Consider the following 13,138-nt stretch of genomic DNA (forward strand, 5'->3'; position numbering starts at 1 on the left):
TCATGTTGTTCTGACCTGCTTAGCAGTAAAACAAAGATGAGATGTTCTGCTTTGTTGGGTCTAGCATGATGGCTTATTCCACTCCTGTGCATGTAAATTGGATGCAGCCTGGGATTCGGTGTTGTGGACAGGTTCGGATGGCAGACTTAAAGTATCTGAGTTCTTTTCCTAGCTCTGATTTTGCTTAAGCCTTACAGCCATGATATATTTCCATTTCCTACCTGCCAAGGAGGATGGCAGAGTGGTTTTCCTTGAGGAGCTCTTGCATTGTATCTAATTTAGCCTTGATTTGCTCCTTATCCCCAGGGCATCCTGCAAGGTGCATCTGTGCTCTTGTGTAGCTGCTTGAGGTGGTAATTAAATGAAGTGCTCTCTCCATAGGGTGTGTGAGCTGGGAATTCTGTGATGTGTTTTGTTTTGGTATGGTAATTTATGGCAGGTATGCCTGCAATGCCAAGAGCGTATTTTAATTTTGTACAAATCTGAACAATTAATTGTAATTGTAATCTGGATATAATTAAATATGAGAAACAATAGAGATCAGAAAGATTAACCAAGGTTATTCACTGTAACTGTGCATGGAGGGCTGATGTACACCTTTTTAGAAAAGGTAAGGTGGTGCTGGTCCTCATTCGATTGTGTATTACTAATCTCTTTTCTCAGAGTTAATAACATAAGATATCTCTCCTATGGATTTTCAGACAGGAGGACAATAGATAATCATTCTTTAGCCACCAAACTGCTCTATCTCAGAGTGTCCCCAAAGTCTTTCTGTCATCTCCATCCCTTTTAATTTTTAGAGGAAGCGAATGAAAGAATTACTGAGATGCTGTTTCGGCAGCAGGTTTATGCTTCCATCATTTCTGGTTGACACAATGGGCTCCCACTGATGTTAATGTCAGAGATCTATGCTGTCTTCTCAAACAAACTTACCAGAGTAGAGAACTGCAGTGTCCAGCACAGCTGGAGGAATCTATGGAGGAGGTCCTTCATGGGAGTTGGATGCTTGCAGAAACAGCTGTTGGCATCTGGAAATTTCAGTGAGAAACAATGGGATACTGCAGAGTAGAGGTTGATCTGTAATTCCTGATAGGAAGTTCTGGAGACAGAATTATATTAAGTGCCTGAAAGGTCTTGAGAGAGCTATTTGGTTCTTTGATCAAGGTACATGTAATGTAGACCCAACGCAAAAGTCTCAGGAAAGTCTATTTCATTGCTCTGTTTCTATGGGTGTCTGACTCATTTTTCATTATCCAATAATAAATACAGTAGTGAAAGTCACCTTTAACACTTAAAGATTGCTTGGATTTTATGGGATTGTATTGAAATGAGTGCCAAGGTATAAAAGCCTTATGGTTGAGCTACTTTTATAACACATGCTTCATAAACCCTTACAAAGTGAGTGCAGTGCACTTCATCCTTTAAGATTACAGCGTTATGATTCTGGGAGATGGTGATCTGGTACTATATTCATTAATTAAATCTGTTATTAATGTTAAATTTTGGGCAATAAGAAGTCAAGTTACAAGAAGTTGAAATGGGCTAGGTCCAGACAATTTATCTCTCATGAAAGCTCAGTGCACCTTCACTGCTTAACTGATGCCTACAGGTTATCCTTAACATTAAGGAAGTTTTTGAGCCCATGTGAGGCAAGAAGGAGCCAAAATTTGGGCTACTCTGTAACACAAGAGATTGCAAAGAGAGTTTTCCTTTTGGGGTGCAAAGTTAGTAATTATGTGGAAGCTATTGCCTTCTTCATGGAAGTCTGGTTTAGATTCCCAGAGAGAAGATGTCTTTCTTGTCACAGCTGCTGATCACTAAGTAGTGGGGTGGGTTGTATGTAATCAAACAGGATTTCTCTCTGGAGCAAATTTTTATCACTGCCATCTCATATTTTTTTTCTGTCTGACTGGTCATGGTGACTGGAAAGGCAGAGGTTGGCTTCCTTTTCCTTTGATTTTTGCAAGAGTCAGTATATCTCCAGGGCAGTCAGAAGGTATCCAGTCATTTCTGAACATCTTCTGTAAAAGTTCATGTAAAGTTAAGGTATGTTTTCTAAACAAGTGCAAATCATGCAAAGATATTTGTAGCTTAGTGCTGATTTATATGGGCGTTGCTTTCGCTGCTAAGTAGCCAATTACTTCTGACATGGGTACTTTTTTGTCTCAGATGGCTATGGGCTGATTTAATTAAACTGTAGGGTTTTTTTAAATTTAAGTGACATGTGATGAGGGAAGAAGAAAAAAAAGAGGAGATGTTCTTTGCAATGAGTTGCATCTGTCCTCCATTGGATTGGGATAGAAGGGCTTCAGGTATGATGTGTAGCTGTGTTCTGAGAGGTTAAGGCTGTGTCTGTACATCTGAGTGCATCCTTTAGCCTACAGGGCAAGTAAATTGCAGTAAGGATGTAGGAGAGGAAGAATGCGAGGGGAATAAATAACCAAATATTTGCCAGGGAGACATTTCAGATGGTCAAACATTTAATCTAAAATGCTTCAGCAGTAAAAAATTACTTTTCACCTAAGAGAGTTCCAAACTTCACATTGAACATACTTGTGATGAATTGATTTTTTGAAGGAAGAAAATGATTTTTTGTATCTTTAAGCCTTTAAATGTCATTTGATTTTGGTTTTTAGTTTCAAAAGGAGGAAAAGACTTCATAAGTCCAAACAAAGCAAAAATCCTCCTTTTGCATTGACATTTCAGCATAAATTGTTGAAATGTTTCAGCTTTTAAAACTCAAAGGTAATAAGAAACATTGTGGGGAAGCAGGCTTAGCTCCATAGGTCTTGTGGGACCATTTAATCCTTTAAATGTTTTAAATCAAAATGGGAAAGCAAAAAAAAAAAAAAAGTTGTTCTCTTAAAAATCAGATTTATGTTTTCTTATGGTTAATGTAGATGTAGCCCAGCTTTAAGAAGTGCCTCTGAGTTGAGGATCTAGTGGAAGGAGGCAAAAAAAAAAAGCCTCTTTACATGTAAGCTGAGAACATTCAATATGGAAATCGCTATGAAGCTGTAAACATGAAACCTTAAGTTTCTTTGTTTTTACAGCATCGTTTTTGGCAGAACTACCTTTTCAATTGCAGGAGAGGATTTAAGAGGCAATGCTACAGAACAAATTGCTAATACTTTGCTAAGGATTTGGGTTTCTTTTGTAGCTATGGAAGTCTGGGTGGTTTGTAGTGTGTGGTTTTTTTTTTAATTAACTGTTTTGTTTATTTCTTTTTAGGATAGTGCTTTATATAGGTAAATGAGAATGTGACTGGGACCTCTGAAAAGGGCCTCTTATGAAAAGCATGTTAAAATGAAGAGGAAGATCAGAAAGCAATACACAATGGTTTATCTACTGATTTCTGGGAGCAAAAGATGTTTATTTTGAACCTGATTTACCTATATTCATTTACAGGGATGCTTCCTGCTAATGTAGCTCAGTGGTACCACTACTACAGGTATTGTCTCTATAAAACTTCTCTGTGCTGATTTAAAAAGAGACATTTTGGTAATTTACAGTCAAAATTTATGTTGGCTAAAAAATAAAAGGATTAAATGAAAACTGATATTAATAAAAATTCCTTTTATGTGGCAGGTTGTTTCATTTTTTTTGTCCATAGATAGTTTATTAAAAGCTCCAGCTGTGTATGAAGCAGATCTCTTATGCTGGTATAACACAGAGACAGGGAGCAAAAGCAGTGGTAAAGTGTTTGAACCTGATGCTCTGGATACAAGGTAACATGATGGGAACATGGGGGTGGTTGTTCTTGTGCTTTGGGTGCAGAAGAGGAAGGGTAGTGGTGATGTGCCAAGCAGGCCTGTTAAACGAGAGAAGGACCATGACGGATGCTGGGAGAAGAACCTGGTGCCAAGCTTTAGGGGACTCTTTGACATAACCGCATCAGACAGATTCAGACAGATAGGAGTTCAGACTCCATGTAGCTCCAAACCAGTAGAATCTGGGCATGTTGTAGTGTTGTGCCCATGAGAAGTGTGCTGGCTCATTACTGGTGTGGTTCAGTACTTCAGACCACAGTCATCTTTGTGCCCAGGTAGCTTGGAGCACAGGAATCAGAATGTGTCACCATCTTGAGTTGTCCTCCTGGACACAGCTTATGTGAAACCAGTACTCAGGAAGGTGTTTGCATTAACACAGTGACATTCCTGAGATTTTAGTCAGGGTAGCAGGAACTCAGATCTTAGTTACACATCCTGCTTTAGTTTTTATTATATTAGTCCCATCAGAGGGCTTGCCATTTCAGTGGATTTGTGCTGTGATTGGTGTCACTTTCCTTCTTCCCCTTCTGCATTTGTTCAGAGCTTTTTTAAGGGTCCTACATACTCTCCAACAAATCTGAGTGCCTTTAACTGCTTCTGTGGTTTGTGTATCAAATACATCATGGCAGGTATAGGTATGACACCTCCCCTCTTTGTTCTTTCTGCCTGCAACCTGTGCTGCCTATTTCCTGGGATAAATCCCCTTGAAGTATTTGGAGCCAGATGTGTTTCCTGATCACATGCCAAAGATCTCAGGCTGTACATTGTAGTTTATGTTGCTTTTGCAAGGTGGCCTCTCCAAATCATTTCCCTTCAGTGTGCTTCCCTGCTGGTATCTGGTGTTCTGCACAACTGGATTTTATTCAGAAGAGTTCTGTATGTGTCATCGTTGTCCTGAGAGCTCCTACTTTAAAGGAGATACACCATGTACCAACCTGCTCTCTTCCTCTGCATTCATGCCCTAAGAAATGTCCTAAAGTTCATTCTGATTTTCAGCCTGGTTTGTTTTGTCTGGTGTGTGCTATTCATTGTCCACTGAATTTTGGAGCCTGGGCTATAGCCTCCAGCAAAAAAGCTGTATAGTATAAACCACCTCAGCTTAAGTATGTTTTCAAGGACTTGCTCTTAGCAGTAATCAATCCTGCCTCCCCTTCTACTCTTGTCTTAGACTAGAGAAGACGACAACTGAAAATAATGTTTTATATATGTGTGTGTATATATATATTCTAGAATGTAGCAAGGTGAAATGTAATTTCCTTTTTAATAAAGACTGCTATTTAATTTAATATTATAGAAAATTATTAGATCTTAAACCCCTATAAATTACCTTCGCAACTCTCTGGTACTCCTTTGCTGTTTCCTTATGGCGATTATAAATGGCAACACAGCGTACTGACAGAAATGCTTGTTCTGACCGGAGTTTGTTTATTGGCTCTTAATGAAAAGCGATTAATCTATATCACTGCTGGAATGGATCCTCTGCCCTGGCCCCATAATGAGAAGTGGAGGTTTTGGGCCTTTGACAAATGTCCTGCTATTTCCCCTGCCAAAAGTTGTCCCCTTTCTCCATAGCTTCCAGGAGGCAAAAACAAAACAAAAAACAAACCAGAGTGTCACACTGTTTTTTTCCTGCTTACCACATAACAAACTGTGGACCACACCCTGCTGCATGACTGGTGATGACCTTTTGTTTTTCACTCTGATTGAGCCTCCTGTTTCTTCCATCCTGCTTTGTGTAGGATCAGCCTCATTTGGGAGGGCAGGTGACAAGAGAGATGCTGGGTGTGTTCCTTTTTCAGTTGGAAGAATGGAGAGTTGATATCCGAACTGCATGGGGGGGTGGGTGACTGATGTGATGGCACTTACAACAAGGTACGGCAGCTCTTAGACTCTTCCAGTTTTCCCTCTAGCTGTTAATTTTCCTGGCTTGGTGGTTTTGTTATTTGATCTTGAAATCACTGTTATGCTTCCAGAGGAACAAATTGCCTGGCTTTGTGAACCATCTGTTGAAAACATTACACCTTTTCCATCTCATCTGACCCATTTATTGAACTATCCACCGAAGTGTTGCAGATGGAGTGTGAAAGAGCAGCATGAATGTTTTGCGTGGGTACCACATCAGTTCTATGCTCTTTGTGGGCTGCCTTGTGCTCCTTATCTGAGGGCAGAACTTTAACATCGACTTTTTAATATACAGCATTATTAACTTTGTAACCTTCTGTAACATCAGGTGGAAAATCTTCTTATTCCTGAAGTGTCCTTCCTTTTAAATGTAAGGTCTCTCTGGAATACCTTGTTATATTGGCAATATTGCAACCTTCTTCCATTCTGCAGATGCAAATGATTTTTACTGAACTGTTACAGTTCTCTGGCACAGGAAATATGCTTTGGATGAACAGGGAACAAAATGACTTTGGAGTCTAAGTCACCAGTGACAGAAAAAGTATTAATATCTTGAAATAGTGGGGAAACCTTTCTTGTTTGGAACAAAATGAATTCCATATTTTGATCTGATTAGAAAGAAGAAACATACCAAAGCTTCCTTCTCGTTGGACGCCATTGGGACCTATTCTCGAGAATTCCCAGGGAGTTGCCTGTGAGAAGTTTCCCATTTCATGTCCTGTGCACCAGAACACAACCCAAGTGCACTTTTCCAGGACTTGTGGTGTGGCTGCCTGTGGGAGCAGGTGGAGGTTGCTTTATGAGGCTGGTAAGCGGTGTTTGTGAGGGATGTCAAAGGAGCTCAGACCTCACTCTGGATTCATACATGTGACTTCACCCTGAGACCATGTTCAGTTCTAGTTTTAAAGGCCCTTTTCATTTCTTAACGGGAAGGATCAAAACCCATTTACATTACATTCACTTTCCCTTTGTGACTTCATGGAGTTAATGAGGTACTTAAGATTAAATAAGTGCTGAAATTTTTTTGCTTGATCAAGGTCTAACATACCAAGAGTCTCACCATTTCTTGAAAACTTATTTTGGTTGTCAAAATTAATGTGTTTCCCTACTGTAGTCTTGAAGCTGTAGCTCTGTGAAACTGGATAAGAAAAGTTAACATGGACATGTGAATGTAAAAAACTGCAGTGGGATCTCCTCTAGCTGATCATTCTGCATCTGGCTAAAAAGGCAGTTCCTGGATCTGTTTTCCTGCTGAAAGGCAGTTTCTATATTTATTTCAGCTACTGTATCAATAACATGCTGTGTTTAGCACAGCTCTAATTTATTTCCCACTGTTTGCCTTTATTTTATGGTACTGGCATTTGCTTTAATGTGATGTCGTTTTCTCCAGATGTTAATAAGATGGTGTTAATGTTTCCACAACATTTTTCTTGATAACATTTATGTAGAGCATGCCATCTGATAATGTGGAATCAACCCATTTTAAAATATTGGTAATAATATTCTAATTAAAATTAGAGTCTCAGAAGTGTTTTCCTCCCTGTACAAATTGAGGTCATACACTTTCCCGCGCTTGGAGAAAATTATGTGTTCACTGAGTGAATGAATATTTCCTACTGTATAAATTGGAAGTGTGATATATGAGATCATGTATCAATGTTTGCACACACCCACATAGACTATTTTCAGATGCCAGTAGCTGATCCAGGTAGGCATTCTGTTTTTTCAGGGAGGTGTCACACCCATTTGTAGCTCTGCAAGCTGCCGAATAATGAACCTTAAATCTCAGAGATGCCCTGTTGTGTACTTTTGGAGAGAGTATTCCACATTGGCAAAAGAGCCGGTAGACTGGAAAGGGAACAGAAAAGCCTGGTGTGGCTGTCTGAAATTGATATACCCAACCAAATTCAGCTTTGATGTCAACATGGTATTATTCATTCTTGCTGGGCTTTCTGAATTTATCTAGATACAAACAAAATAATAATAATGATTGAAAAGAATCACTGAATGAATCTATGAATGAATCACCATATAAAATGGAAGTGAAATACTGAAAACAAACAAACAAAAAATCCTACGTGGGAAATCCTATGGGCTGCTTACACTCTTGAGCTATGTTCTGAACACATCTAATAGAAATCAGTGCTGTATGACCTCACTTTCTAAATAACGTTCAGTTTTACTTTTCCATTAACACTCTTTTCCCTCCATTTTTCTATTTAGATCATGCTTCTCAGTGATCCAGAGATCGAGAGCAGCATCCTTATCAGCTCTGATGAAGGGGCTACCTACCAGAAGTATCGTCTGAACTTTTATATCCAGAGTTTGCTCTTCCACCCCAAGCAGGAGGAATGGATCTTAGCCTACAGTCTGGATCAAAAAGTGAGCAATTTATTTCATATTTCAATGGTTCTTGAGCCAGGTGTTGAAGTGGATAGTGTCAAGAAGGTCACACTTCCAGAGATGGAGAAGAAATTACAGTGTGCTTTGTTGTGATCTCACCTTGCAGGTTTAAATGTGCTCAAAACCCACGCAGTGACTCCAAAGTAAGCTTGCTAAAGAGAGTGAAGTTACACAGTGATCATGAGTATGGAAACTTTAGTAGTGGTGATGGTATCAAAGATGAAAAGAATCTGTGATTCGACAAATACAGAACTGTTCTAAACATCTTTAGATTTGTTGGCTGTGGTGATTGCTGAGCTGTCTTTGAGGATCAAGCACTGGGGCTGAGCTGGTCTGTAACAGCTGGCTGTTGCGTGTGACAGAGTGCTCTTTCTGCTTGCAAACTGAACTCGGTTATCTGGAAATCAGTGATCGGCAACGATGACAAACTCCACTGTGCCACTTTTTAACTCACTTTGCAGTGCCTTCTTTTAGTGAGACAGCTCTTAAGTCTGTTACTTTGTCCTCAGCAAGCCTGCTCCTACAGAGCTCTCATCTACCTTGAAAGCTGCTGAGCCATGTGGATGCAATGTGACTTGTAAAGCGTCATGGCTATAGACTGTGTGCTTCAGTTCTGCAACAGCAGTCCCCACTACAGCCCAAAGCTGAGACATAGACTGGATCATGAAGCTAGAAATTTTAGAAAGCTTAAAAGAAGCCAGGCTTTTATCTTTACTCTCTTCTGTCATCCATAGACTAGAAAGCAAAAACATGCTGAATAGCCACTTTTAAGTTTTTTGCATTCATCTGTTAAGTATGTGTGTTCAAGATGGGATTTTCAGTTCCTACAGTTATTTTTTAAGTTTTCTGAACTAGTCAGTCTCATATCCCAGCTATAAGGACAATATACCTAAAACATTGTGCCTCTTGTATTTGACAGAATTTCATTTGAAAGGCTAGTGTAAGTCTCTACCCAAGTAGTTGCTGAGAGTATAATCAAACAATCTAACCTTCCCATCCCCTTGTTAACAGAATGCTATGGCAGGCACCAGCTGCTTTGCTGCTATGCTACTGGTAATGTTTGAGTGACATTTGCAAGCACAAAGCTATTGGAAATACACTGCTTTCATAGTATCAAGTCCTTACTGTATGAAGGAGTTAGTCAAATGTCAAATAGTTTTGTGCGCTCAGATGTGTTAACAGGGATTTTGAAGTAGGCTAGAAAGACCAATCTATTCGATGTCACAGAATGGTTTGATGCCACTTTCAAACTGGAGGTAAAGCTTTCAAATAGTGATGGTGTTTGTACAAAGGCAGCCCTGAAAGAAACAGAGATCCGATGGGTGTGAGAAGCCAGATATGACATGCTGAGTATGCGTTTGCAAAGAAATCCAGCTGTAGTGAGTGTGGAGCATCTGCTTTTGGGTTGAAACACTGTAGTTCTATTTCCAGCACTTTGTAGTCTTTTTGTGCTATGTTAGCCACTGAAAAGAGAAATTAAAATACAGAGTATTCACGTGCATTTGACTATGATGTTGTAATTGTACTTCTCTGGTCCAGTACAGCAATAGTGGCTCAAGAACATCTGGGCCTCTGCTCCTTAAAACCAATGCATCTGAGTGCCCACTTCAGCTGTTCTCTTCTGATCAAAAGAAAGCCAAGGAAAATGAACTATGAGGTTAATCCGGAGGTTTCTTGCATTTTATCCCAGGAACTAGACAAATTTGTCCACAATGTAAGAGCAAAGATGAGGTGCTCTGCAGCTTGTTCATCAAATGGAAATGAAACAACTTGAAGTTTAGGCTTTACCTTTATATCTGCCTTTGCATTCAAGGCCACTCATGATGCTTTTCTTCAGCATTCAGAAAGACGGCCTTAAGTGCTGGTTGAAAGTTGATCCTTGAGTGGAACCATGGAGGCAGCGCTTTTCCCAGTTGAAGCATTTGCTTAACATAACCCAGGTTTATATTGTACTCAGCCACATCTTGGCTTGGTAAGAGCTGTAAAAAGATTGTCACTCCGGCTCAGGATCATGCAGCTTCATTCCATTACAGTTGATGCTGAGATAATGGACTGTACTGTTAGAGTGCAAAGGCAGCACTATAGGCTGTGACAGCTGTGCTGTGGGAAGTTTCCAGATGAAGTCTTCTGAGAGGCCAGTGTAATTCATGCCTGCCTGTCTGGAAACAGGGGTACTGCCACAGCTGAGTTGGAACCAGAGGTCAGCTGTGACCTTCTGTTAGGTGCGAGTTAGGCCAATTATAATAAGAAAGTGTCCTTGAGGCTAAAAACCCTAAATCCTTAAGAAGCTTCATCAGGTCTTGTGCATCTTTATAAGACTGTTGCAATTGTCCTCCTCTCTTGTTCTCTAGCAGCCACATCTGGATCTCACCTTCCCACACCACTATGCTGTGCCCTCTGTTCTAGCTGTGACCATGGGATTGTGCCAGTGGCACGATCTGCTGCTGACTGGAAGAGAGACATCAAGATATTAAGAGTTCCTAAAATAAGTGGCTAGAGAGGCTGCAGTAGTGCTCTGCAGTTGTGGGGAGGCTATCCAAACAGATGCCATGCTGCTGTCAGGGGCTCATTCTCCAGCTGCAGCCTGGTTCTGCTGGTCCTCCTCTGGCCTTTTGTTTTGTGCCCATTTTCCTGTGAAGCAGCCTGAAGTCTCCTGGCACAATATAGGTGGTGCTGGATCAAATAGTGCTTGCTTTCTCACTTTATGTACCCAGGTTTTTCAGATACAACTGCTCTGAAACACTTTTGATTTAAATGCATGAAAGGTCAATAAAACAGAAAGTTTATCAGTCTGTAACCTGCAGGTAATATTCATCCACAGATACTGTGACAAGGAAGGTGCTGATGAAAGTCAGTGGCTTGGTGTATGTTCAGTTGGGCAACCACTCCTACAGTGAGAGACCATAATCTTCCATCTCTCTACGCTTTAAAAGTGTGTTTGACCTTTAAAGTCTATTTGTAATGACTACTTTAGAGGCAGATTTAAAAATGCAAATAATTTTGAGAACAAATCAAATACATACAGCTTGACTCCCAGCAGTAGGAACAATTAAGGGAAGATGTAATCCATCCTCTCATAACTGTGAATGTGTAAACAAGTTTGCAAATTTAATTTCATTTCTTAGATTAAAAAACAGCTTTCAGATTAATATTTATTTTATTAATTTTCTTTCCATTACAAATAATAACATGATGTTGTAAGCAAGCTGTGGTCAACTTGGAAATTAATGAGAATGATCAATCTGAAAATCCATTTTGCATAGTATGTTACTTCACACAGTAAAATGAAACATCAACAGCTAGTGCCCTACAAATAATTGATTTTATCACTGCCTAGTTCAAAATATTTTAAAATTGTTTTCTGTATAAAAATAGAAAACAATATTAGTGCGAAATAAAAATAGTCAATATTTTGGATCCTCCTCTTAGAAAGTTTTCCTCTGAGATCTTCTGACCTACAGTTCCATGACTGTGATTCAAGCCTCTTTTTAAATAATTCTTTTATCCTAAGCATCCCTCCTTCTCTCCATTTTAGCTAACTTCTACACATTTGACAAGAATATTAGTCTATTTATGCAGTTGATTAAAAAATACCCAACCAAATAAAAAAACTCAACACATTTTGCATTCTGTCCTCCAACAGAATAATTGTCCCTTCCAAGCTGGTGTTGTAGAAGTTGCATTCACTATTTTAAGACAGTGGGGAATAAATGGAATAATGTAGAACTCGACCCTACCCTTGTGTGGAACCATGGTCTTTATACATTGTCTGCAGTTTGGCAGTGGCAAAGTGATAACTGTTTTCAGACTATGATATCCCAGTTAGTTATTTATGCAGCTAATAGCACCTACCTACAGGCTTTTAGCTTGCCTAGGAGAATACCGTGAGACCTCAGACTGAGTGTATTTATTTGTGACATGCAAGGCTCGTACTCTCTTTCCTGAGCAAGAGATACCTTCCTGTGGTAATGTTCTAGTTGTGAATTTTCTCAGCCAGTCACTGTTATGCAACTGTCAGGTGTAATTCTGATCATAAGCTTATGCTTCCATCTTGTCCTGCTTGCTCTCTCTTACTCTCAGCCTTGATACTTAGTCCTTGCAGTATGCTCTGTGGATAGACTATCTGTTTTTCTTACTGCTCCTCCTATAGCTTTGTTGTTAAATAACCCCACTCCCCTAGCTTATCCCTTGCATGAATCTATTTTTATACCTACTTGTGGACTTTTGCTACCAGTCTCATGCGATTCTAGTTTAAAACTCAAACCTCACAGCAATCTTAAGTCCAAAAATGACCTTCCCCTTCTTTTAGCGAAGGAACCCATTACTTTTCACCAGAACTGTTCCTTGAAACATGACTTCATAGCTGAGAAAGTCAGAGGCTTTCCAATGTTCTCTTCCATCCACTGAAATAATTGAATACAGCATCAGTTCAATCCCCAAATCTTTTATTACCACTCCCACATGGGTATTGTCCCTCATTTTCTTACTTGGGGCTATTCCGGGGAGCAAGGGAGAAGATTCGGTGAGATGGATGGAGCTCAGCAGGCTTTCTGAAAGACATTTTACTGTGTGGCTGCTGCTTGTTTTGTTCACATAAGGACAAATCACAAGCACTACTATTTGTTTCCTCTTTAGAGTATTCAATGAGTTATTGAGGATACTTCCTCAGTATGAGCCAACACAGCATATCATTCCTGTTCTTAATTTTTGTAGCTGGTTATGGTCCTCCTCTGTCATGCTAACTCTGTTGTATTATCAAATAAATGCAGTATGGCTGAGCCAAGAAATCTGTTTGTGTGGGCACAAATGTGTAGCAAGTTCGTAGACCTTAATGTCTTCTCACAACATATAAAGCATAGACAGAAGGAATTTTTGCAGGGCTTTAAGCAAGCATGGGTGGGTATACTACTCCCCCCTGAGCAGCCATGTGGCATTGTGCAGTTGTCAGGCCCTGGGAGATTAATTGCAACTTGCGAGTAGAAAATCTTGGATCTCTTCCCAGTAGCTTTGTGTGTGTCTACTTTATTGATAAAATAGTGCAATCTGATGTGTGCACATGTTGG

The 13,138-nt window shown here is 39.8% G+C and overlaps 1 protein-coding gene across 1 annotated transcript in view; it reads left to right on the plus strand.

The window, feature by feature from the left end:
- SORCS3 (sortilin related VPS10 domain containing receptor 3) overlaps nucleotides 1-13,138 on the plus strand; it is a 293,201-nt gene that overhangs the window by 144,257 nt on the left and 135,806 nt on the right. Inside the window, exon 4 of the mRNA XM_065843270.2 lies at nucleotides 7,896-8,054. Within this exon, the coding sequence (XP_065699342.1) occupies nucleotides 7,896-8,054 (159 nt within the window). The remainder of the gene's footprint in view (nucleotides 1-7,895; nucleotides 8,055-13,138) is intronic.

This window comes from Patagioenas fasciata, chromosome 8 (genome assembly GCF_037038585.1).
Source record: "Patagioenas fasciata isolate bPatFas1 chromosome 8, bPatFas1.hap1, whole genome shotgun sequence".
Classification (NCBI taxonomy): domain Eukaryota; kingdom Metazoa; phylum Chordata; class Aves; order Columbiformes; family Columbidae; genus Patagioenas; species Patagioenas fasciata.